This window comes from Desmodus rotundus, chromosome 6 (genome assembly GCF_022682495.2).
Source record: "Desmodus rotundus isolate HL8 chromosome 6, HLdesRot8A.1, whole genome shotgun sequence".
Classification (NCBI taxonomy): domain Eukaryota; kingdom Metazoa; phylum Chordata; class Mammalia; order Chiroptera; family Phyllostomidae; genus Desmodus; species Desmodus rotundus.
This window is the reverse complement of record NC_071392.1, coordinates 147,881,229-147,908,404: the sequence shown is the minus strand read 5'-3', so window position 1 is coordinate 147,908,404 and position 27,176 is coordinate 147,881,229. Positions and strand designations below refer to the sequence as shown.

The 27,176-nt window shown below is 39.3% G+C and overlaps 1 protein-coding gene across 1 annotated transcript in view; it reads right to left on the bottom strand.

Annotated features, from left to right (window-relative positions):
- Positions 1-2,767: 2,767 nt before the first annotated feature.
- Positions 2,768-27,176, bottom strand: part of GABRA1 (gamma-aminobutyric acid type A receptor subunit alpha1) — a 50,932-nt gene continuing 26,523 nt past the window's right edge. Inside the window, exons 6-10 of the mRNA XM_024576886.4 lie at positions 26,223-26,305; positions 21,248-21,391; positions 13,900-14,052; positions 9,200-9,402; positions 2,768-5,652 (exon numbers count right to left, since the gene is read on the bottom strand). Of these exons, the coding sequence (XP_024432654.2) occupies positions 5,341-5,652; positions 9,200-9,402; positions 13,900-14,052; positions 21,248-21,391; positions 26,223-26,305 (895 nt within the window). The 3' untranslated portion in view covers positions 2,768-5,340. The remainder of the gene's footprint in view (positions 5,653-9,199; positions 9,403-13,899; positions 14,053-21,247; positions 21,392-26,222; positions 26,306-27,176) is intronic.

The following is a 27,176-nucleotide window of genomic DNA, read 5'->3' as shown; positions in this document are numbered from 1 at the left end:
AATACCAATGTGTCCATGATGGGCTGCCCTCATCATCTCTAACTTACTTAGGGCCAGTTTTCCTAATTAGGATGACTCTTCTTATTGTCATGAAATGTCTGTTCTTTTCATATTATATGTAATATGAGATTATTAATTTTTCAAATAAAACACTTATTCAAAGGAATTCAGTATAATTTTTGTAAGGGGTCAGTTTTGAAAATATCAGCTTTATACTGAAGTACATTTTAAAAAAAAATCTAGCAACATCACTTACTTTCAGTGTTTTGGGAAAATCAACAGACTTTTATGAATTTCTTCTTTTGTAACCACAGTGCGTATAATAAGAATCAGAAATGTAATATGCATAATTATGCTTGGATGGATAACTAATGAAGAAATCCTTTCCGTAGTGATGTGTGCTACATGTTATAGTTAGAGGAAGACAGGTGAATTATCAACCCAAAACAAAAAGAACCATAATATTTTACAACACCATGGAAATTTGACCTCCCTTTAGACTATAAGTGTTTTATTGCTAAACAATGTAACTTACGCAAATGTAGATAATTAGCATGGGTTTAAATTCAGTTTTAAAGTTTGCTGATGAGGACAACTACCTTGGCTTTGTGAAATAGTCCTAACATCAAACAAAATATGGCTGCTCTATTAATGACGATCCAGTGAATGTGTGAATTGGTATAGACATTCTGAAAACAGAGATCACTAATTAGTCGAATTAGCTAAGTTCAGCTGGTTCATGTATTATGCCTGACAAACAGCATAATTTCAAAATGGAAACTATGAATTTCAATATCAAGTGTTTTTCTGTGATGTTAGAATACATAACAATACACAGCTTAGCTTCTGTCTCCCCATGGCACCAGACCGCTGGGGCTGAGACCAAAGAGATGGGGCATGTCCTGTTTCCCACAGTCCCCAGTGCTTCCTTTGGTGTCATACTGGGCCTAGTTCACACATGTATGCTAGTTTCCCAGCAGTAGCCTTTGTGACACCGTGAGTTAAGTTTAAATGTATTATTATCTTTGACTGAGAGGTCTGTCCCTTATCACCAGCAGCCATCCCCAACACTAAAGTGCCTGATAAATGTTGAATCATCCTTGAAAAGGTAGCTTAGCTAACACTTCCATTTGAAGACTCCCATCAAGCCACTTGGCAAGTATAATAAATCCCTATTTATTGATAGTTATATATCTTGTGCAATGTGTTGTAATTTTAGGTTCCCTTGGATTCTCTATGAAATCATGAATTTTCCAAGAGCACACTGTCCTCTTTATCTCTGTAGTCTCAATACCCACCACATTACCTAAAGGATCTGCGGGTCTCAAACGTGAGGGATTAAATGGCTAAAATCTCACTGGGCTGAAACTGTATCCCAAGTCCACTGACTTGTGGTCCAGGGCCACCTCACTTGTATTTTGTTTCACCTTAGACATTAGTGGTTCCTACAGTGTCAATCATATAACTGTATAATGAGTGGCAAAGTAGCAGGTCCCATGGTGTGATGGTCAGCACTCTGGACTTTGAAGAGTGGCAAGGTACCCCTAACGAGGTCCCCCTGGTATGTATATCTTCTCGTTTTCTCACAATATTTATATTATCTTCCTTTCTCATTGGAAATGTGATTTTCTTCATGGAAAAGGCCATGAAATGCTTATCTACATTCCTGTCATCTAGCACAATACTTAACACAGGGTAGAGATTCTGCAATGTTAGCAGAATTTAGTTTAAAGTAAAATAACATTTGGACTTAATTTATTTGACTAAATTATGGCCCTAATGTGATCAAGTCAGGTAATCGTTCTTGTTTACAAAAGCTGGAGAGATTTTGGAAAACTCTGACAGAAGGTCCTAACGAACAGGTATAATGAAATTCAAACAGATGGCCAGCAGCAATGCCAAGCTCGTCCTTATTTTGATTCCTTAGATAATTATTATGGTGAGCCTTGGCATGGATCTCGTGTGATTGCCTAAGTGATCAACATTCACTACATTTTAGGAGAGCCAAGAAATCAGTGAATGTGATGGTTTAGTTAGTTTACAAATGGCAGTTTTATTTGGGTTGAATCAGTCAGGTGAGTTGGAAGATTTTTAAATTATTAATTTTGCTAATCCCGAATAGCTTTTTAGGAAAACACATGTTTTATCTGTAGAAGTACAATTCACTTTGCGTTTGCCTGACTACCATTGCCACACAAAGATTTTACCTCATGTGGTTTTTTGCTGTGGAAACAGGTATGGTTTTATGCCTGTCATTTAAGTGATTTTTTGCTTGTATTTCAAGTAATTATAAGTATTCTGTACTTTAATCTGACTTTGTGATTTTAGAAACATTAAGGAATGTAACAGTGCTGGGGGAGCTTTCAAATGAAACGACAAGCTCAGATTCCTCCTCCAAAACAACTAGACCACTCTCTTCCGAGGCGATCAGAAAGTGGATTTGCTGAATTAACAATAACTATGAATGCACTCTACTTTCATTTAAGCATTCTGATTCCGTTCAGTTTACATCTTATAAATTTTAAGTTGAAGAGCTACCAGTATCATTAGATACCAGGCGTTTAATAATTCTTCCTTTTTAAAGTGGTTTATTTAAAATGATCATCTAGGATCATTTTACTGATCCTGATACATCTTCAGAAATCTTCTGTGCAGCTTAGTTCCTGCTAGCAATTGGCACTTCTGGGTGCTCGCACATGGAGATGTTTTAGAACAGGGAAATGGCAGGGCCTACTGATAATATGAAGAAAGAGTCAAGCATTCTGTCTTGTTATTGAATGATGTTAGCTTTATTGTTATAATCGAATACAGTGTGACATGAAATTAAGAGCTTTTGCTAAACTCTGTAAAGCAACACATGCATCTGCCATAAACGACCCCGATTCATATTAGGTTTTATTGCCACTTCAACTGCACTCATGTGCAATGAACATTCAGTGTCATCTTTTAAAAAATATTCCTGGGAGTAAACAGGAACTGTCCTCTATAAGAGTGTGACTTTATTTTCAAGGAAGACTTAACTAGTATTACATGGTTTAGCAAAGCACTGTAGAAAAGCTACATAGAATAATTTGTCTTTGATAAATTATGCAGTCAATTAATACAATAGAATACTATCCACATGTACCAACATACTCAGAAATGATAGAAATGCAGTCACTGCATAGCAGAAGGCAGACTAATAAGAAATATTCACATCTAATGAGCAAAATACAGACCAAATGGTAGCTCCGATGAGTCTGGAAGATAAAATGCTCTTAATAAATACATTAGATTAACATCGAAAAATAACAAGATAAACAGCAACACAGAAGGTAGAGCCATATTGTACTTTATTTTCTATACATGATATCTACATAAAATACCAGAGGATGAACATCCTTGGTTCAGCCTTTATTGGCCTAGCTCATGAAATTTAGGTAGGACCAAATCAAACAATAAAGCACATTTAGAAAGAAAACCAGAGTTTGTTTAGGAAAACACAGTGTATTTTCCTGCATCATTGGATAGCAGCTTTTGGAAAAAAACATTGCTCCAAACTTCTACATGGACCCCAACTGCCTCGCTCGGCGATTATGCTGACGGGTGGATGTTTTGGTATTCTAAATGTGTGTGTTCTAGACCATGACCTGGGGTTCTGGATGCTAATTTTACATATCTCTGAAACTCTATCAGACAAAAGGGGACTTCAAAAATACCTTCTGCATAAATATTTATCTCTAAAACATCTGGGAAGGAATGAGACAGACTAGAATTTTCATAGGGAGTATTAATGGACCTCTTGTAGTTAAAGCCCTTACATAGTATACCTACAAATATATTGCTACAGTATAAATGAAATGTAATAATATTACTCAATAAAAGCTATTTCCTATACATTCTTTCACATATATTTGGTGCTACATAATGGTACAACACTTATTGGAATAGTTGATATCAGCAAAGATAGCAGTAATATACAGTTGACTTTCAAGCTCTCATTAAAGCTTTCCCATTTTCTTTCTATATGACAGGAGCCAAATTTAGGGAAGTGTGGCAGGATGTGAGCAGATAGCAACTGATTTACTGCTGTGCACCAGACAACAGTGGGAAGTTACAAGCTCTCTCTACATATGGGAGCTTATACCCATATATCTGAAGTTCCATCTGATTCCTACAAGCTGTTCTAATCTTAAATGCAGGCTCTAAAAGTATTTCCGTAGCACTTAACATTCTAACAGCTAACAGCGGTGAGTCTTATACAATATTTTAAGAACACAACTTTAAAAAAAGTAAAAAATGTACAATCTCATGCTGTATATTTACATATATAATTTAAATATTCTATTTTTGTTCACTAGTCATAAATTTCAATCTAAAGCTTTTAATGTACTGTTATATAAAAGAATACATTCAACAATTCTAGAGCTTGCAAAATATTTTTGCCCCTCTAAAACACCTTCGTAATGGGAATGAAGTGATTATTGGACTCGTGCTCTCTGGAAATAGGCATGATAAGGAAGGGAATCTTTTGAAATTATTTAATTAATTTATTTTTTTGGTTTCTATTGTGTGTATATCTTTGTTAAAATGATTCCTCATCAAGTCTAGTGATAAAAGCTCAGGTGATAGTGAAGTAGCATATTTAGAGCATTTCTCTCCATTGAATTAAATGTGCTCTACAGCGAGGAAATGCTCCTTTGCTTATGCAATTTCCATGAAGTTTAAAATAGCACTTAGCAACAAAATAACATGTTAGGCATTTGTAACAGGAGAAAAAATGGGGTCTTTAGCTTTGGAAACAAGAACGTTAAAGTTATACATCAGTTTAAAAAACAAAACAAACTGTAAGCACGCCATAGCTTGTGCAATAAAGACATAGATTCTTTGAAAATTTTCTTCATTAAACATCTATAATTAGCTCTTTTAAACACCTTCACATAAAAATATTTTTGACATATACAGTATCTTCTTTTTTGAGAATATTTGGAAATATATATCTACACATAATCTAGAGTTATAGTTAAGTTTGACTTTTCTTCTCCTTTTCCTCCTGTCTTTGGAACTGCACCCCCCTTCTTCCTCCCCCCCCTCTCTCATTCTGTCTCTTCTGTGGTTCCTTTGGCTCCCTCACTCTCGCTCGCTCCCTTAGCATCCTGTCTCTCCACTGCATGCTCCGCTCCGCTCTGCTCTGCTCTGGACTGCCCAGCAGGGGCCTGTTGCTCTCATGTGAATTGTGGAAATAAGAAAACCTTCAAATTCTTAAGACAGAGGCAATAAAGCAGATGGGAATTACTGCATTGAGGACAGAAAGCAATTTCCAGTGCAGAGGACTGAACAACAGAACGTGAACAAAAGGACCTATTGATGTGGGGTGGGGGCTTTCAGCTGAGGCTCTCTGTTTAAATATGTAGCCCAGTAGACCAAGTTAAAGATTCCAAATAGCAGCGGGAAGGCTATTCTTGACAGCCGGTCAATTTTGCTGACACTGTTAAAGGTTTTCTTGGGTTCTGGTGGTTTTGTTTCTGGCTTGACTTCTTTTGGTTCTATGGTTGCACTCTTAGCAATGGTGGCTAAGCCAGGGTCACCCCTGGCCAAATTAGGGGTGTAGCTGGTTGCCGTTGGAGCATACGTGTTGTTTTTCTTAATAAGAGGGTCCTTCACTTTCTTTGGCTGTAGAAAGAAAGAGTAAAAGCATTTTGTTTAGTAAACTGTGAGAAGCAAGTTTATGATTTGCTGAGTAAAGTGACCTTTACTTTGGAACCAAAGTCTGTGCTGTATTTAAAATTTAAGAACTGTAATTTAGGGCTGTATTATTGGGGTAAGGTAAAAATGCAGACAACAATATCCTGTTATAAGATGAACAGTTTGGGAGATCCAAGTGCAGCACGGAGATTATAGCTAACAATACTGTATCCTATACTTGAATGTTGCTAGAGAACAGAAGTTAAATGTTTTCACCACAAAGAGAAGTGGTAACTAACTGAGTGATGGGAGGGAGGTAGTAGCTAATGCTATGGTGGTAATCAATTCACAATATATAAATGTATCAAATCAAACACATCGTACACTTACGTACACTTAAACTTACACAGTGATGTGTGTCGATTATATCTTGATAAAGCTGGAAAAATGCAGGCACAATATTTTCCCAGTTTTCCCAGCAAGAGGTGGGGTCTGTTTCCCCACACACTGAATGTAGAAAGGGCTTGTGACTTTGAACAGAGTGATGCTGTTCCAGTGGAGGAGCCTCCTACCCACAGGAGGGTTTGCAGACTCAGCCTTTACCATCGGAAACACGCCACTGCCGTGTGAAGATGCCCGGACTAGACCACCGAGTGGCACAGACCATGTGAGACGCCCAGCCAGCCTCAGGCCCCAGGCATGTGAGAGGCCACCGTGGGTCTGCTCGCCCTGGTGGGGTCTTCAGTTAACTGCAACCCCATGAGTGAGCCCCTGTTAGACTAATGGAAGTACCACCAGGCTGTCCCCAGCCCCAGCCGCTTGGTGGTTATTTTAGGTTACTAAGTTTTGGTGTGGTTTTTATTTCAGCAATAAATTGCTGAGCCAATTACTATTTGCTCCTTCTCCCTATGTTTCAGGTGGGCAAATGATGAAGCAGAATTATTCAAGAGTATCCTGAATTCCATTCTCAGTCAGTGTTAGCTGCGCATCAGTGCTACCTATGTATCAATTGACAACTGCAGTATGTCTGAGGATTTCTGTCATATAGACATTTAAAAAAAATGAGTAGATCTTGGCTTGTAGTTGTGTGGCCCAACACTGTTGCCAACAGCCACCTGGTGCCACTGAGCAATGAAGCGTTGCTAGTCTGGCTAGTGATGTGCTGCAAGTCTAAAAGACACAGAGGGCTTTGAAGACTTAGTGTGGGTGAAAAAAAGAACGCAATGTATCCCCTTAGTATTTTGTATGGTCGGCACATTGTAAAGATAATACTTTTGATGTACAGGCTAAAGTACATTATGAAACTTAATTTCACTGGTGTATGCTTTAAAAATGAAGCTACTAGGGAATTTCAAATTATATGTCTGGCTGATATTTGCAGTTCATTTATACTTCTGCTGCAAGGCGATAATCCGTAAGAATGGTTCTCGTTCTTTTGTGTCCAGTAAGTTACCACTTAAAAATTTTTCAAGTACAGTGTCTTGGACACAGTCTCACATTTTGATTAGGATTCCGTGGGATTTGAACCTGGTAATTGACATTACGAAAATCTTCCCCAGATAATATTGATGAACAGCCAAACTTGAATCACCAGATGCAATACTCTCTGGATAATTTGTGTTTTTAAGTTATCAGATCAGAATAAATTATTACTTCCAGAAGACCTGGTTCTTTTCACAAGGCACAATAGTCAGGAATTATAACAGGTTAACTTATTTATTTTCCAGCTCTGTGCTCTGTCTGCTGCTTTTTCTCCTCTCCAAATCCTTATGCATACTTTGGGACTTAAAAAAGAAACCATATTGTTCTTTTTTCGAGTATTAATTCATCAAACGAAGGCCACTTACACCAAGTATGCACTCATTTTGCAGTGAAAGCAGAATTGGTCAAGTTTTATGAGGAGTGGCAGAAATTTCCATAATTAAGTAAAAATGATGCTCTCTGTAGTCCAAATGAACATAATGGATCTGGTTTCTTTCAACACAGTTAAACAGCCAGCCTTACCTTCTACTGAGTTCATTTCTTAAAAAATGACAGTTTGATATTAAAGAATGCATTAAAAAGTGTTTTACATCCTTTGATAAAATGTACAGTGTGTTCTGGTGCTGAAGAGACGCAAAGGGTTCCAGTCTAACCACAACGTGTGAGGGACAGACACTCTGTTAGATAAACGAAAATGAATAATCTTCCAAAGAAGAAGTTCGTGGAGATTTCATCTCTCTCTGTGCCAATTTTTCACAATATTCCAATAGTAAAAATTCTCAAGTGCTTTTTTTTTTTTTTTTTTGCAACATCATGTGGAATAAAACATTTGGAAATACCTGTTTGGCTTATCAGGAAATAATAGGTATTAGTTTTTTCACTTTTGAAAATATTGAGCTCCCCCAGGTTCTTTAAAAAGTTGGTATTTCTTTCAGCAATTAGCTAAATAAGGGTGGCTGTAAGCAGACTCCTGTCTGCTCACTTGATGATGTGACAGGCCTATGGGAAATTTCTTTTTATTTTCGAGTTGTGCCTTGTTAGAGATGGAAAACGTAACTATCCTGAAAACACTCACCTCGTGTCAGAAAAAAAATGTATTATTTTTCTTCTCTGAATGTCAACACGAGACCTGTATTACCCTCTCTGATTCATCTGTGTCTGAGGGGTACATCTCAAAGAGCTTCACCTTGGCCGCATAATTTATTTTCAACTGTGTTGGACCCCTGACCGGTATTTTCAGGGACTATCACAAGAGACTGGCGTTCCGTGGAGCGGAACGTTGGGAGAGCGGCTGCAGAGCGATCCCTGCTAGGTTACTTCTGGATGTCTCTCAGTCTCAGTGTCGCTGACTTTGCCCTCCTCCCGGCCACCCCAAGGCTCACTTGCATTTTGACATATGTGTTTTTCCTTCAGTCCTCAGAGTATCCTCTCCGACCGTGCTTTAAAATCCACTCTAAAATAGGTTCTAGTTGAGGAGCACAGCGATATTCTTGACTTGATAATCTTCTACAATGAAGACCTTTTCTGTGATTTCTCTGTGTTATGTTCCTTAAAGCAAACCTCCGTTTTGGAAAGAGACAATATTTCCTGACCTTTGCTTCACTCGTAATTGGAGGTAATGCATTTTGCAAACACAGTTCAACTGAGGCACTACAGTAATGATATTTATGACCAAAGAGACTAGGTTTAAAAAGTAACCAGAAGCCTATGACTTTCAAGTTATAAAATTATGATGGTGTGTGTATGTTTATTTGCTTTTAATGTCAGGCTTATTAAAACTCTTCTCAAATCAATAGAAATCATATTTGAGTAGAAATAATAACTTTTGTATCTCTCCTTCCTGTTCTTCATCTACTCTGCTTGTCTCTCCACCCAAATAACCTCTCATTAGCAACAACAAAAGTATCATAGCACTTAATCATTCTAACACAACAAAAAGAATCCTGATTACCCTCTCTCTGCATTCTTCATCCATTTCCTCAAGTTCAAACATCTCATCTAATACATTTAAGAAGACATCATGCTATGTCACAGGGGGTATTAAGGCACTTACCTTTTCTGGAACCACACTTTTGCCATCCCAGGCATAGCCTCTCTTGGTGAAATAGTTTACGGTGGCAAACTCAATCAGAGCCGAGAACACAAAGGCATAGCACACCGCAATAAACCAATCCATGGCAGTTGCATACGCCACCTTAGGGAGGGAATTTCTGGCACTGATACTCAAAGTTGTCATGGTGAGCACAGTTGTCACTCCTGTAAAGAAAGAAATTAAGTGGATTTGTACATTCTTCCTACAAGATCTCATCACTGGAGGTTAGCCCACTTGCACACAGGGAAGCCAACAGCACCATGGAGAGAGCCCGTATTTTCTTGTTTATCCCATTTTGCTGTGGATTGGACAAGTTTTAATGTAATCCCAGGGCAGTTTGCTGTTGATGGTATGGCAGTGTTGCAGGGCATCTCTTAGAGGGAAAAACCACTTTGCGACTGTTAATAAAATAGTGAACTTCATTAAAAGACGATCTTGAACATTGAGTCCTGGTTAGAAAAGGAAATTACATTCCTCGCTGTCCCCGCCTCTTTGAAACAGAAAGCATAGATCCGCAGTCTCTCTGATCCACGAGAAACCTCCAGATCCTCGGCTCTGTCTGGTGTTCTTCCTGTGTTCCCCAAATGTATTGCGTAAACCACAAAGTAGGTCCTTGATGATTGATAATCAGCAGATGACTGAGTTATCTTGGCATACTACTTTGTTGCATTACTAACTCCTGCTTTTATATGATTTTTTCCTGATTCTGAGGTAGCTACTGTTTTGAAGAAATTTCTGAAATATTTTGCATGTAACTTGCTTGAGGTTACATAGCTTAGAAGTGACAAAAAATTTGAACACATTTGTAATTGAAATGTCCACACTCTCTCTTTCTGCTAATGCTTCCTCATCCTCCTATTCTGTGAACCCATCCCTCCTGGTCAAAATTACCTATACTCAAAGCAGTTTTTTAAGCCAGTTATTTTTAGTTTATTTATGTAATTATATGAGTTGGTATGTAAATGATGATGTTCATTAATGTTCACTTAACAAAGTAACAGTATCAGCCTACTGAATGTAATGCAGTGTCTAGTTTGACTATTGTAAGGCTCCTTTTAAACCATTTGAACTGTATTTAAAAATTCACAATAACCCGGTGTGGATGGCTCCGGCTGCCCGATGTAGGAAAATGTCCTGACCCCTTCCAATGGCTGCTCCCACCCTCCCGCTTTCCTACCACATTTATGCCCTCCCTGAGTGAAGGAATCGCCTTCCAGGGACCTCCGTCTCTGTGTCTGGAAAAGCATGATTTAGACTTCATTCTCTTGACTAGCAGTTCCCGGAAAGTAAAATTGCTGCACATTCGCAAGATTATTTGAGGATAAAATAATAGTATGGAAAAGCATTTTAAAGATGTAAATAAATTACAGCCATAATCATCCACTGGGTCTACAATTAATGTCAGCGATCTGATGAATTTTGGGAGAATGAGTAGGGTTAGCTGGTAGGTGGCTAACTTTTACACGCCGCTTTAAACCGCTCAATGTTCCAAAGTTCTTAATGAGTTTCAAGGTAGGTTATCTTTGTAACTATATTAGAAAGTGATCGGATAAGAAGGAACATTGAGACATTTATAAAATCATAGTTTTGATAAGTGGTCAAAATATGTAGAGAACAGATTTACTGGGAACTTCAGAGGTGTTACAGACGTTCTGGGGCATTATCTAATATTGCGTAACCAACAAACAGTTTAAAGAATATTGCCTGGAAAATAGCCCCCAAATGCACCTAAAAATATCAACCTGAGCAAAGAGCAAGGCAATTAAATATCCGTATTTGGGAAACAGCAACCCAGTTACAAATCACAGTTCTATGGTTGCTGAGTGACCTTGGGAAAATTGAATCACAATTCTGAGCCTCTGTTTCATTTTCTAAATAATTATTTCCTTATTAATTAACTTCAATAAGTAATTCAGAGGGGTGCTGTGAGTATTAAATACAATACAGTAGTTAAGCATTTAGCACTTATCCTGATATTTACTAAGGGCAAAATACTGAGTATTACTAATGACAACTTTAGTCCTTTTGCATAAATTCCTGCTACAGTAAATTCCAGTTTTTTTCCCCAAATTTTGGTTTATGTAAGCAGCTCTCAAAAATAATTTGGGAATATATTGTCTTACATGAAATGTATGCATAAATTAAAACAGTTAACAATAGCATAAAGAGAGGGGTGTGTGTGTGGTGTGGCCCTATAATCCCTGCTATAGGGAAAGGCAAAGGAAAATTGTACTGAGCATCTATTAAGTTCCAAGTACTGAGCCTGACAATTTACATATTTTACTTTAATCTTTTAAACAGCACGATTTTACTTTCATTGCACTCACATTTTATAGGCAAGTGAAGCTTAGAAAAATGAAGATTGAACCTAAAACTTGGACGTGTCTGGCAGCAAAATACCGTGACCACGTTGCGTCCAAACGTGAGCACAGAAGGTCAAGAATGTGATATTTTAAGACATAAAACAGGCTTCAGCTCTGTTGCAGTCTGGATGCCTTTTCGTAAACTGTTGTAAAGGAACAACAACTTTCTTTTTTGTATTTCTTTAAATACCCTTGACCCTCTCAGGCATCTTACACAGCTCAAGGGAATATGCTGAGTTCAGACAAAAAGAGAATAGAAACATGTGTACTAAATAAATGTTAAAGGGCTAAAGGTCTTTAAAAATTGCACTTTTTATTTTACTGAGCTGAAAACATTGGAAATATGTAACTTGACCGACAGAACTACTTGCCACAGCCGAGTTTACAGTTAAATAGCTATGTTTACGTAAAGGGCATGAGTTGCCTGATTGTTGAAAATGTTAAAAAACCAAGATTTTTGATTTATAAAATAGTCCAAAGGGCTTTAGAAAGTTTCCAAACTGGAAGGGTCAGATCTGTTGGGGTGAGAACAGGGAAACAGAGCATTTAGGAAAATCGTTTTCACTGTAGCGCTGAATTCATTCCACATGAAACACAGCGATCTGTATTCGAACTTTAAAAAATTTTCTGGCGAAAAATGGCTCAAAGTACATATACACACAGAAGGAAGCATCTTGACACGGATGCAATCCTCAGTTCTAAAAGTGGTGTCAACTCTAGTTGATATTGACAAATGGGGATCAAGAAAACAATAATTTGAAGTGACCTACTCTTCTGCTCTGGGGCTGGACTCATTCTGGACCTTGATTTCGCCGTGTTCTCAGGTTATTGCCAGAGCAAAGATGTGGTGGCTTCAGCCTGGATGGAAGCACCTTGCTACATTCAGAAGGAAATAACCTTTTCTGGGCACTTTTTCTTGCTTTTGTCTGAGATAACTAATTTTTCTTACCTTGCATAGTATTGAAGAATGATACCATAGGTATCTTTGAATGTGAATAATAATTTAGATTTTAAGGTTCTTAAGGATTTTATTCTGTAGCAAAAGGTCTTACATATAACATTGTGCCTCGCTGATATTTTTGGAATGAACCTTGGTAATTGCACCTCTCACCAATGAATGAATGGTAGTTATTTACAAATGAATGAGGTTGCCCACAAGGGCCCCATTCCATGCCGCATCGCTGTGGCCCAGTAGAACACTGGTAGTGAGTGGTACAGCGTGTCTGGGGTTTAGGCAGACACGCTGCCTTTGCCTAGCAGCTTCTGACCTCGAGCATCTTAGTTTCTCTCTTGTTGCTTAGCTTTCTTGTCTAGAACACAAAGATAATAAGAGTACAGAGGTTTTCTTAGTGTTAAATAATATAGTGTAGGATTATTTTACAGAATGGAGCCTGATATGGAAGCACTCAATAAATAGTATGTATGATTTTACTATTATTCAAAGTTTAGGCTCCAGACTGTCACCTTCATGAGGGGAGTGGTTCGAGGTCACTGCTGCATTCTGGACCTAGCTCACAGTGGGCTTCAAATGAAAATGCGCTGAGCGAAGGAACGAGTGAATAAGTTTATGGTAATGGAACCTTTTGTTTGCATCAGTCTGAAAAGTACAATTAAGATAGTATACCACAATACAGGCAGGAAATGCCCTTTTTATGAGTACAAATTTCTAAAATAATAAATTAGGGGGTGCCTTTTCCTATTAGTAAAAGGTTATTACCCTTTAAGCAATTTCCCACTGGATTGTTTTAACTTGAAGCATCTAAGGCATTTAAACCATTTTAATAGGAAAATAATACATATTTGTAACTCTTCAGAAGCACATGCGTTACAGAAGGGAAGTATTCCTGTCCTGTTCATCGTGTGACACGGTCATTAATGATCTCTCCGTGTATAAGGAAACCCTGCTTTCATGTATGTAAGGAAGTAGTTGTGCTCATACTAGAGTCTCAAAAAATATGCAGATATATGATTATATATTCTGAAAGTATGATTTAAATATTGTTTGTGTGTGTGTTTTAATCCAGTATGATATATTTTATGCCTGCTTCATTCCATTTATCTCCCAAAATATCAGATCAAATGTTCATTAATCCCATCAATTTATATGCACTGAAGCAGCTTGCTATTTAGGGAAATAATTTTTAAAAATCATACCCTTATGAGAATGGTAATTCCTTGAGTCTTTCTATTGTATTAACTTCATATTTTAATGTATGATTATTTTTTCATCCTATTTGCAGTGTCACCCACGTGACTTGCCCTCCAGACCCTCGCATGCATGTCTTGACTGGCACTTACCGAAGACAGTCCTGGCTGGCACAGACTCTCTGTTGAGCCAGAAGGAGACTTGGGACAGGATGACCGTCATTATGCACGGCAGGTATGTTTGAATAACAAAATAGCCAATCTTTCTTTTCAGGTGGAAGTGAGTCGTCATAACAACATATTCTCCTAGAGGGAGAAACAGCAAGGTTGAGCAATCTGACCTTGAAAAAAAGCTAATCTCTGAGGTTTTTTATTTTTTATCAACAGCAAAAACCTGTAGATTAGATACGTCCTTCCTCCATGTGATATCTGGTTCCTGAGAAGCTTTTATCCAGGAAAGAAAAACAACCACCACCCCCCCCTTTCAAATCACACCAAGGTGGCTCTGAGGATGAGCTGGAGGTTCCAAGGATGTCGTGGATAGTCTTACATCCGAATCCTGGTCCATCGTACACTTAAGACAGTTCTGAGCACATATTTACAGACTGTCTTTACTGACCACAGAGGCAATGTACTAGACCCTGATGACGCACACCAGTGGGTTAGAGCAGACCAGATCCTCCGTGTGGACACTGCAGGAAAGATCAGGCTGCCTGATGAAGGAGCTCTGGAGGCCAGGTCAGGAGAGCAGAACTGCAGCTCAGGCACTTCCTTTCGGGAGTGCTCTGACCTGGGGTAAGTCATTCCGCTCAACCTGCTCTTCAAAATGAAAAGACTGGGACAGAGTCTAGTGTTTCTCAAAATACATTTTGAATTCCCCTGGGAAGGTTTTGAGACATACAATTCTTCAGATCCCACCTAGGTACACTAACTGTTCTTTGAGACGGGGCCAGCTTTTGTCCTTGTCCCAGTTCCTAGCCTGGTCCAGGAAACAGCAGACTAGCTGGGCTCTCTATGGTCTTCATATACTCCAAAGTCTGATTTTATGTGGAGGTCCAAAGCAATAGACACGCAACCCAAAGTGCAGGAGGGATTTTTAGAAATTGATACTATGTTTTCTTTCAATTACAAATCTTAGAAGTTTTTTGCTTTATTCACTCTAAATATATGCTTAGCTATCTGTAAATGGGTAAGAGAAAAATAGGTATTTTCTTGCTAAGAAAACTTCAGTCTCTTTGGTATTCACATTTCTCTACCTTCCCCCTTCCCTTCAAATTCAAAATTTTTCCTGCTCAGGCTGAGATTTCTGTCTCTGACCATGGCCGTACAGATTAGACCCTATAACGAGGCCAGAACTGCTCATGACTCCTTCCTTTCCATAGCTGAAGCCACCAGTCCTGAAGAGGGTCTCAGGCTTCCAGCTGGCTGCTTACCTTCTTTGCAGCAGCAAGAATTAAGCCACGCTGACTGCCCCTACCCTTTTCATAACACGCTCTTGATTCGTATTCTCTTTTTCTCTCTCATTTTTAATTTATTTTGATAACTCATTGACTATCTCAATCTGAGAGTAGTTACTGAGGGTTTTGGTTTTGGTTTTTTTTTTCCCTATCAGATAGTAATCTTCATCTTTCTGCAAAGTAAATGTAGATATTCCTTACATAGTTCTAGCTTCAGCTTTCTTCCTCATTCCTTTGGAATCTAATAAGAAAATTTCCCTTTTCCTTCTTCTCCTAGTGTCATTTTTATCTGGATGGGCACCACGTCTACATTAAGTGACATTGCTCTCAAAATCACAACCAATATTCCCAAGTACTTAGGAGATATTGCATAGATACTGATTTTTTACTAATGCCACTCACTCACTATGTTAACTAGCATTAGTTAACCTTTCTCGTAACAAATAATGCCCAGTACTAGGGGTGCTGCTTCCCCAGTTCGTGTCTCCCTCTTAATTAAGGGCACTGTCATCTGTCTGTTCCTCAGGCCCAAAACCTGCAATGAGCCCTTGCGTGTGAAGTAGGACTTTGCAGAGAGAGCAAGAGACCAGTTGGTCCTCACGGTTTTCATCTCACCTGGCAGTCTCTCTCAGTCTGTCTCTTATCTTGTGGTCACTGCTCTGATCTCCTCTGTAGGTTCTTCAGCACTCTGTTCACTGTCCCATCCTACCTCCATTTTTCCCTCAATTTCATTGTCAGAGGGATCTTTTCAGAGCATATGTAAATATCTTAAAATAGGGTTTCCCAACCTCAGCTCTATTGATATTTCATACCAGTTAACTGTTTTTTTTTTGTTTCTGTTTTTTTGTATGGGCACTGTCCCGTGCATTGTAGGATATTTAGCCACATACCTGGTTGGCCTCCCCAGCAAACACTCCCTGCAGTGTGACAGTCGGCAGTGCTGTATGCTAACAATCAATCACCCTAACCCGTGTTCAAGACTCCGCACCTCCTGCCTCTGCACACTGCAGCACCATGCCTCGTGTCTCAGCGCACATACATCTCAGGATCCTCACCTACACAGCTGTCTACTTGACATCTTCTGTTGGTGGATATTTTGTTCATCGATGGGTTCTTAGTTTATACGGGAATAGGAAGGCATGCACTGCAGAAGAGGGTTTATTAGCTTTACAGGCAAATGAAACTGGTTTCAAAACCCAGATGTACTGTTTTCTTACTGTGTGGCCTTGGGCAACTCCTTTTACTCTCTGACCCTCAGTTTCCTCATCTACAAAACAGCGAGGAACATATTTGGGGAGGAATAAAGAATAAGGGTTTTACTTAAGATCCTGCTACATGAGAGTTCTACATAAGGAAGGGGAAAAATACTTTCAAAATAATTTTAGTTCCTTTGTCCATTTTTTCTCTCTTCTCTCCGATTAGAATTGGTAGAAGTATTGGTAGAAGAAATGCATTTACTCTCTATAGTAAGAAATCATCCATACATCCATGTATGCTTTCATTGTTGTTATTAATGATACACCTGCCAGTTAATGATCAGTATTATGTAACTGCATGTTTATTTATAGCTCCTTTTTATATTTAGAGTAATATTTCACACTTTTAATTTTCCCATTCATGTGCTTATAGCCTCAGTGGATGGAAAGTGAACTGTGAGGAAGGATGTTCTTTGGCTGTGGCATGGCCTTATCCACTCTAAGTATTTACACTGGCCCATGGTGCAGAGGGACCCACTGAGGCTTACAGGTGCTCACTGAAATGGACGTCCCTAAGCATCCCTCTTTTGAAGGGTCAGTCAAATGTTAACTACAGTTGACTCTTGAACAAAACGGGTTTGAACTGAGTAGGTCCACTTATATGTGGATACTTTTCAATAAATACTGTAAATTATTTTCTCCTCCTTATGATTCTTTTCATAACATTTTCTTTCCTCTAGCTTACTTTATTGTAAGAATACAGTATCTAACATAGAAAACATACAAAGTATGTGTTTATGGGCTGTTTATGTTACCAGTAAGGCTTCTGGTCAACAGTATGCTATTAGTAGTTAAGTTTGGGGGAAGTCAAAAGTTACATGGGGATTTTCCACTGAGCACAGTGTCGCTGCCCCTAACCCCTGGGTTGTTCAGAGGTCAATTCTAATTTCTTTTCCTTTACCGAAGATAACCTTGGGTGATGTCTCCAAGGTCATCTGAAAAAAAAATAAGTGATTTAAATTTGAGAAAAAATTAATTTTGTCAGGACTCCGCTAAAATGTAGCCTTGTGTGGACACAGCCATGTTCCACTTCACCCTCCCAGGAGTGTGCGATGTCACTCCTAGTCGTTCTCTCAGACAGGGCCTGCGAAGTGCCATCAGCTCCAGGAAAAATTCCGTCTCTCATACAAGGTCGGCAGGATGAGCGTCTACCTATATTCCGTTATCAGCTGTGTTCCCAGTGTGCCGTTTTGGGAAGATTCTTCAAAGGATATGATTTTGGTGGTTTGAAGAGCAATTATTTGACATCATATTTGTTTTATAAACCACTTCCTTACTAAAAATTGTTAGAGAAAAAGTAAGAGAATTTCAAATATTTTTAAATCATCTTCCTGAACTGAACGAAATCTAACTTTTGGCAAAAAAAAGTTTGAATAAAGAAAGAAAAAGGCAGTAAAATCAAAATCATGTTGTAATTTAAAAATGAAAGGAAAGCACAACAAAAAAATTGCTCTGTTAAATTGAAATAAAAGAATATGCCCAGACATTAACTGCTTATGCAATAAGCATGTCAAATTCTTTTCCTCTAATCCAACAGTCTAGGAGAATTGTAATTCAAATATCCTTGCAAATCATGTAACCCTGAGGGAAGCTTCTAAGTTAGATGTGACAATGTTTCTGATACAATACAATACAAAGTTAAGGGGAGTAGAAGAAAAGAAGCAGGGATTTAATTTTGTGAAGCAGAATCGAGCGTTTGTGTAGACCTGGCTTCACCGTCTTTGTCAGAATCTGACAGCGGACTCCAAGGAAGGGATTGGGCCTCCAATGTGTTTTTGTTGAATTAAAAATCCACGTATTGGATTGAGCTTCATATAGTTTGCTCCTATATCATGGAAGTGGGCGTTGTGACCTGCCAGAGGTCACTGGCAGCGTGTGCACGTGCTCACATGTGTGATGATGGCGGCAAGTGGAGCCACACCTTCTGACCTTCTAAGAGGTGATCTGAATTGATCCTCTCCCCACAGAGATTTTGAAGTGGAAGAAGATGTTCTTTATTTAATCATCCTCAATGTGTTTGCCCTTTCCTGCCATCATTCCTTTTCTTCTGGCAGAAACAGGGAGGCAGCAGCACCAAATGTCATTTATCTTGATGTTTTCAGGGCTCCACAAGGAAATGTAAAAGATGGTATTGAAGACCTTACAAAAAAAATCTGTTTCTTCCTTCCCACAAAATCCATCTAGGTGGACTTCTGATGAGCAAAATCAGATCCAGAGGAAGTAAAGTATTGTTGTATTGTGAAGCTGAATCTGTGCACCAAACTAAGCTCTCACATTTGAGAATTTGGTCATTATTCTCCTCCCCCCACCTCAATATTTATTATGGAAATGAGAAGAAAAGCTTTAATTTTGTACAGATAACCTTGCTGGCTGTAGCACAACATAACGATTTTTCATGGACCAAATTTATGAGGTCCAGCCAGCTTGGGGCCGGTGAGTTGGGTCTGTCTCTCACCCATTGCCCCTATTTGTGACTGTGCATCTTCTCTGAGAAACTAGAATGCAGGTAGGCTGAATCCTTTGGAAGCCAGAGTGAAAGAGGTCTCCAAGTTCATTGGACTAAGCCACTCATTTTGCAGACATGAGAACTGGGACATACAGAAGGGATACAATGACACACCAAGGTCACTAGTGCTAGAATTAGAATGCAGGCACTCTCTCCTCTGAGTAACATTTGTGGCTTGTATACACTTCTATTGCATGCGTACTACTGCACTTGAACTACTGTCTCCCCGAGAGGTCCAACCTCCATTCTCTGATAGATGGGGAATTTCTTGACGAAAAGTTCTATGTCTGTTTTTCTGAATGTCCTGGGTCTAGAACAGTGATTATTTGGCTCCCAACAGATACAGATTAACAAGCGAAAGTCAAACCCTGCAGCAACCCTTCCTTGACTATCCTAGGCTGGATTCATTCACTTATCATTCATTTAGTGCCTCCTCTGTTTCAGCTACCAGAGTAAATGATAGGGCCACAAAAAACAGATATGGTGCCTGCCCTCGCAAAAATGTCAACCACAGCACTTACCACCCATTTTGATAATTACAGTGTATGTGTTTGTCTTCCCTGAGACTTCGTGAGAGCAAGGTCTCTGCCTTGTCTATCAGTGACTCTCTGGTGCCTGCCACACCATCCAGCTCGTAATAGCATTGCATTTTTAAACAGTCGACACTGTTCATTTTAATATCTTTTCCGACTAACTTGTGAGGAGAAAGGTTTTCAGTATTTTCTTTATTCTGTGATATTTTCAGGACTCTGACAAGTACTACATACATTTTGAGCATTTATTATGTAACAGTGTGATCAACGTTTTATGTTATCTCCTATGTAATGCAAAATTATAGAATCTGCGTCCTTAGAAGAGGTCAAAGTTTCTAATTGGATAAGTGGCTTTCACAAAGGCACAAGTGGGCGTTGTGACCTGTCAGAGGTCACTGGCAGGACCAGGTCACTTCTCGGGGACAGGACCAGGAATCGGGTCCACATCTTTCTCACTGCAAAGCCTAAGACCTTGCCCTCTGCTGTGTGCATTTTCTTTACATTTATTTTTTAAATTTGTTAAGTTTTTCAATTACTTCTATGTGGATTTCTAATGTTTGCAAAACTGAGAAACAATCTTCTCCATATTTCAAAACAAGGAACGTAAGGGAAAGTAAGCAAAGGTAGATCCTCTTAAACAGGGATTACCCAATAATTGCACTAAGAGACATCGACCCGTTACTTAAACAGGTTGCAATGATCCAGTAAAGAGACTGAAACCTAAGAAAGAAAGTTTTCTGAGGAAAAAAGCACTTCTGTCCTTATTTATTACTAAATTGCCTCTCTTTAAAAATGATAAATCAAAATGAATGAACTAATTAAAAAATTTAAAAACAGCTATGCAAATAATTGTCAAATCTTGCGAACACAGTTAAAAATATTTGGATTGGAAGGGGGTAAGTTTTCCTAATTGTTAGAACCCAAATTTTATTTACAGTTATCTGGCCCTATGATCATGTTTAAGTTAAGTCACAAATAATATTTTCATAATTAAGCTCTTATCTTATTTCTTGAAACAACTTCAAAAGTGTAAAATTTTGGATCCAGCTGCTTAATATTATTTTATTTAGTTCTGAGTGTTTCACTGGTAAGGTAATTATCACTCTAGGAAGGATGGCACCCCATCTACTTGAAATTCCAAAATGAAGCGATCAGTAACGTGATTATGTTTCTGCGGGATTTAGCTGAGGAGGATCCTTGGCTAGAGATGCAAATGGTTTGTAGAAGGAATTGGCTTTTTGGTGACCTGTGGGTGATGATCACTGCTGAAAATTCACCAAGAGTCATTGAGTCATGCAGTTAAATGGGGTGTAGGTGATATGAATAGCGAACATTTATTAAGAGCTTCTTATGTGCCAGGAACTGTCGTAACTATTTTTTATGGATGCAGTTTTTTTTCTTCCAACAACCTGTGAGGTGCCTACGAACAACTGGCAAGGTGGAGGAGCAGGGATTTCACCAGACGTTCCTCGCCCAGAGCCCACACACCTAAACACTGTGCTACACGGACCACATGGAGCCAGTGATGTGTTTTGCAGACAAAGAAACACAGGACAAAGGACGTTAAATGACAAGCCCAAGGTCACAGGTTTATAGAGCTTACACTAGTTTCCAGCTCAACTGTTCACCAGTTTAGTGCAATTGTTTCCTCTCTTTTTATGCTTTTGAAGGACTTACTGAATTGTCACTTTCTCACAAAAATTCTTTATGCTCCCTCCTCCATATCTGGAGTCACCAGATGGCACTTACCTGTGCTCGACTGAACAATTCCTGAGTCTACCGTTTGTCCAAGAAGATCGTACTGGTTCAGACGTGAGCCGTCTTCTGCTACCACCACAGAGCGGGCTGGCTCCCTGGTCCACTCATAAACAACTTCCGCTCTTGTATAAGCATCTAAAAGAAATGGCAAATGGTCCATGTGTCATGCCTCTTTCCTTCTCCTAAGGAGTCGGTGTGTTCTATCAGCTTCATGTTTTCAAGCTCACGGTTCCAGGGAAAGGCTAGGAAGAGAGAGCCTGTGTTCCTTACATTTTCCCGATTCATTCGTTATCTGTTCCCTCTTATTACAAACAGTTATTAAGCGTCTGCAAACGACAAAGTGCTTTTCTGAGAATATAGTAGTGAACATTAATGAGGTTCCCCGATCTTAGGCAATGTGCATTGCATTGGTGGGGATGATACCAGATAAGCTAATCAATATGTAACTTCAAGTAGTGTGACTGAAGTGCAGTAAAGCTGTAGACAACCAGTAAGGAGGTGGAAAACAGGATGTGGGGCCTGTTTTAGGTATGGGACTGAAAGAGGGTCACTGCAGAAGTGCAATTGATATAAATGCTTGAAAGAAATGAGGGAGTGAGCCAGCTAGGTCTTGAGGAAGTGCTCTCTGGATGGGCAGACTAACTGGTTTCCTCCTCCAGGGCAGGAAAAAGTTTGACATGTTTGAGGATAGACAGGAAGACCAATGTGTCTGGGGTGAAGTGCAGGAGAGAGGAAATGAGGTTAGAGGCTATAGCCTGGGTCCAGACTATGTCGGGCAAGGTGAAGGTCATGATAAATGTGACCAGTAACACTGGAAATTTTATCAAGCATCTATTTTTAAATGAATCTGATTTCACCTTCTTTTAAATTAATTATCCTTTTTATAGATATTTGCTATGATGGTGATATGGTGATTTACACCATGCATGTAGTTCTTTATACTTCTCAGTCATTTTCATGTTTGCTGGCCATCCCCCTACAGGAGAGGTTAGGTCATCCTCCTGATCTGTAATCCAGGCAGGCTGCGGGAGGAGGTGTGTAAAGGGAGACGGAAGGAGAACGAATGCCATAGCTGTTCTGACTTCTCGTCACAGAACACCCACTTCACGTAGGCTGTAGTGGGGGCACACATTCTACTCCGTTTAGATGTGGAGTGACACTAAAATTTAAAGATTATCACATTGGAAAAGCAAAACGTTCCCGGGGTTTTTAAGAGAAGGACGTGATAGCAAAAGCCGGCCTTGCGGTGAGACCGTTACCGGCCCTCCTCTGCATCAGGTCGAGGAGGCGCCCTGCCGGGACGCGCCGTGCTTGTGGGTGGCCACAGGAATGCTTTACCCTCTTTTGAAATCAGAAGAAAATGCATATAAATACAAATGTTTAAAATATAAATACGATTTAAAGTAAAATTTTAATGTATATATTTGCAGGAATGTTCCTATGAAAGTCATAAGTCATCCTTGCTTGATGCGCCCCCCCACCCCAAGGTTACCAGGCTTGGGTGTTTTGTCCATTTGTACTTGTCCGAAGTAAAATTAGGAGACGTAAAACAACAGTTGCATTCTTACACACATACGCGTAGCTTCTTTCTTTAGCTGCCTAAAGAAAGATGTGAGTCATGCCCCTCATTCCGTGAACCAAAGCTCCTTAACGTGACCACTTGGGTCTGTGGCTAGGGGTGCAGAAGAATGTGATCAGTGTGCCCGAGACTGCCTGTGGGTATCCCGGCTGCTCCAGCATCATTTCCAGACCAACTTACAATCAGTTACCTGTTTCAGCAAATCATTCCGGAAGTTTGAGAGAATGTACTTGGCCTTAATTTAGTAGTTATTGCTACTTTTGTGAACATGTAAGAGGGACGGACGGAAAATTTTGGAATTTGTTTTCATTGCCTTTGCTTTTCAAATTGTGGTTGTCCCCGCTGACTTTATTTTTAATGCACTACGTGTGAGGCAGGTTTTTGTAGAAGGCAGGAGCACTGAATAATTTCTAAAGATTTTACTCAGAAGTTAGTTAAATGTCTGCTATTTCTTTCTCCTTGTTTGCAAGGCACTGTGCTCGATGATCAGCCAGGATACAATCATTTAGTCAATCCTTCCTAGGTGTAGCACTTGCCTAGATCTTCTTGTCAGAATATAATCTGAACTTTTTCTTTTAGAATCAAAGCCTTATTTTGTATTTTCCTCAAAAAGCAGTTGAAAGGTGTCAGCAGCAGCACGCATATTGACTTTGGTTATCTGGCCTTACGCAGAGGGCTCTGTCAAGGAGCAGAAAGGGCAATTCAGCATGGCAGCCCGAATCTAATCGAGAGTGGGAAGGAAGACATTTGCTTTTCCAAGTTTCGTTCTTATCGACATATGGACGAAATTACTTTGGTTGCTTCATAAACATTTATTATATAGTGTTCTGCTAAATTATTGCAAAATCCTCTTACTCTCTTCTCTGACATGCTGGCAAGATGTTTGTTTCGAACCATGGGTCAGAGCACTTTGGGCCCGCTGCTGCCTCAGTGCCTTCATCTCTGAGACCCGCTGGCCCACCACTCAGAGGAAGGACTGCACAGGAAGCGCACGCCGTCACAGCGGCAGGCAGTGCTGCTGAGTCACGGTGCTCTGTCCCTCCGAGTGTGCTCCACCCGAGCCTGCCTTTCCACGGCAGTCTTGCCTACTTAATCACCACGGGACTTAAACTCTCTTTTCTGAGGCCATCTTTTCTGAGACTCAAACAGTGAAGGTGTATTTAAAACCTGATTATCGTGATCTTTATCCACTCAGTGACCATTTACTGAGTGTCTGCATTTTATTAGGCTCTGCGCTAGGAAATGCTGAACAAAACAGATCCTACCCCCATGGAGTTTACAGGTCTCCAAACAACAAAAAAAAGTGTTAACCAATAACAACTAAAACTAATAATTATTTCACAGAGACACTGGATACAATAAATATGTGTCGTGATCAAGAAGACTGATGCAGATTTTGGCAAGGTTATCAGGGAAGGCTCCAGGAGGTGATATTTATGCTGAGATGTGGAGAGATTTAAACAAAAGTCAGCCATGCTGGGAACCAAGGGAAGAGTGACCCAAGCAGAGAGAAAAGAGCCCCTCAAAGAACGGCTCTGAGGTAGAAAACGGATTACTTATTTTTCTTTAATTTGAGTTTTCTTACATGAGAGACTTGTTTATTTTCTACTCACTACTCATTTCCTCCTTCCTAAAATACATCCAGTTTTCTTCATGATGACAACGTGCCTGGCTAAAAATATTTCTTCCCGGCCTCCTTGTGGTTACCATTGGCAGTGAGACACGGCTCTGATTAATGAGATGTGAGATGTCCGTTAGGATTTTGGGGAAAGCTTTTATCTTTTTGATGCAGGTACTACTACTTTCTTCTGTGCTCACTGTTCCTCTTTATCTTGAAAGCAAGTGCAATAGCTGGAGTTGTAGCAGCCATTTTGTGATCAAAAAGAACATCCAAGGACATCGTAACATATCATCTTTGTTAAGATGCTGAATTAATCAGCAGTCAACAAGCAAACACCTACCTTTATGTATCTTATATGAAAATAAAACCCTGCTTTTCGTCAGCTATACCCACTGCTTGAAAGCATTCCTCAATAATATACTAAACATGTAATTAATTATCTCAAACAATACATTTTTGGGAAAAAAAGGGGCACTATAAATAGTCATACCAGGATATTAGGCATAAATCAGTACTGCCCCAGGCAAACTGTAATGCACAATTCCCCTACCTATAAGGTTAATCCGTGGATTAGATGGGCTGATGCATATACGAATGCCTACTGTACTGCCAGGGTACACCTAACACAAAATGCATCATCATTGTTAAACATGAGACTGGCAATCAGGAGAAAACCTAATAACTCATGACCCAGGACATTCATCAAAATGGAAAGAGAATGGGGAGGAGGGGTTTACCACCAAAGATCTGTTTAGCTGACCACTTTTGAAGTAGTGTGTGGTTGGGTTTCAGTATAGAATTAGATTTTTAAAGAGAGTTGTCTCTCCATGACTAGTGCTGCTAGGAGCCTGAAGGCCCCCTGCTATTTTCTTTGCTTGCTGTCTTCCTACACTACCACTATTTTTTTTTCTATGAATCATATACTTTCACCAAAATAGTTGATTAAGCTGCCTGTCTAGAGGGAACAGAAAGCTGCTTAGGTAGTCCAGGAGTTGACTCAGTCCTGGTGTATAACTGTCCTGCAGAAAACCAGAAATGCGTGATTCCTGCACACTATGCCTGCACACTAGCGGGAAGCAGAAGGGCGAAGGAAACCGGAGAACCTGACTCTGCCGGTCACTGTTCTCTCGGCTCTGCTGACGTGTGCCCACATATTCAGTAGCCAACAAAAAAGAAAGTTATTGTGAAAGGGATCGATCTAAAATACCTTCAAGGGCATTAATGTATACATGAATTTCATGCAATATGGAAACAGGACTATAACATTCCTAAGATATCTATTAGGGTGAATTCTTTCCTGGCTACATCTATTAAGTATAAGCTTCATTATTATGAAACAGCTAATTATTGCCCTTTGCCAGCTACCAATATTTCTATCTGATAAACAAGTTGAATCATTCCTAAGTTAAACAAGTATCAGTAATGATAGAAAATAAACACAATCAGCTCCATTTATTGGAGAGAAAATGTTGTCTGTGAGGTATAAGCATCCATATTCTGGTTGTTTTTCTCTGGATTCACCTTCAACACAAATAGAATTTTCCCTCTACATAGTTAAATACGGGAGATAGGGAATAACCCCTTCCTCAAATAACATTAAAATGTGAAGTCAAAGATTGTTACTTACAGAAAGCTCTTGCAGCAAAATATTTAAATTTTCTTGACATTCTTTATCTTTCTAATAGACATAAATAACTAATTGGAGATCTCTTGCTTAAAGACTCAAGCCTCATAACATTTTTAAAAAGCTAAATAAGTTTACTCACAGCTTCCAAATTTTAGTGGGCAGGCGTGGGCGTCCATGGGGAAGTCCTCCAAGTGCATTGGACACTCAGCCCTCACCGTCAGCCTTGTCATTTCAGGAAAGCGTAAGACACAAAGAAGAGCCTCTAGATTAGACACTTGCTGATACAAATGACTGGGATATTGTTAACCATAGCAAATGTATGAACAAAGCAGGAGAGACTGGCATAAATTATAGCACTATCTCGAGCTGTCAGTAATCGATTATCTAAAAAGAATTATTTACAACAATGACTGGATTCCATACATTTTTGTTTGTTTTGAGAAAGTGACACTTGATTCTGTATAATGGGCAGGAATTGCTAATGTTTTTCAAAACAGTGTCATCAGCTAATCCACCTAGCTGCAGCAGATCCTTTGAGGGTGAAACTGGATGTGAGCAAATACATACTTGCAAACATATGAATTCATCCTTGGTTGAGAAGAAGATGTGGATAGCAGGAAAAGAAGAGACCTCTCCTTTCTAAGGGCAGCCCTCCCTACCTCCTGCCCTGAAACAGGTGAAGCAGGAACTGTGTCCTCAGGCTTTGTGTGATTGAGGTTGACAAAAGTGTCCTTGAGAGAGTGTGTGTGGTCTCACTGCATCCCAGCCATTTGGTTTTATTTGCAGGTCCACTGCCCAGTTGAAGCCAGGACATCGATGTGCTTCCCTTTAGTTCTTATCTTCTGGGAATGTGAATTCTATTCATGTTTTTAAAAGGGTATTTAAGAAAGGAATTCACTGAAGTATTTGATCTTTGGTAGAATTGTGAGGGAATTTATGCCCCAGTTCCTCACATGATAATTGGAAAATATATTCACCAATATTACTAGGTAGCTTAAGAAATGTGGTAAGATAGATTTACAACCAGTAAGATCATTAAATGATTACTGATAAAAACAAATATGAAATGTGTAAATTAACGGTTAAACTTGCA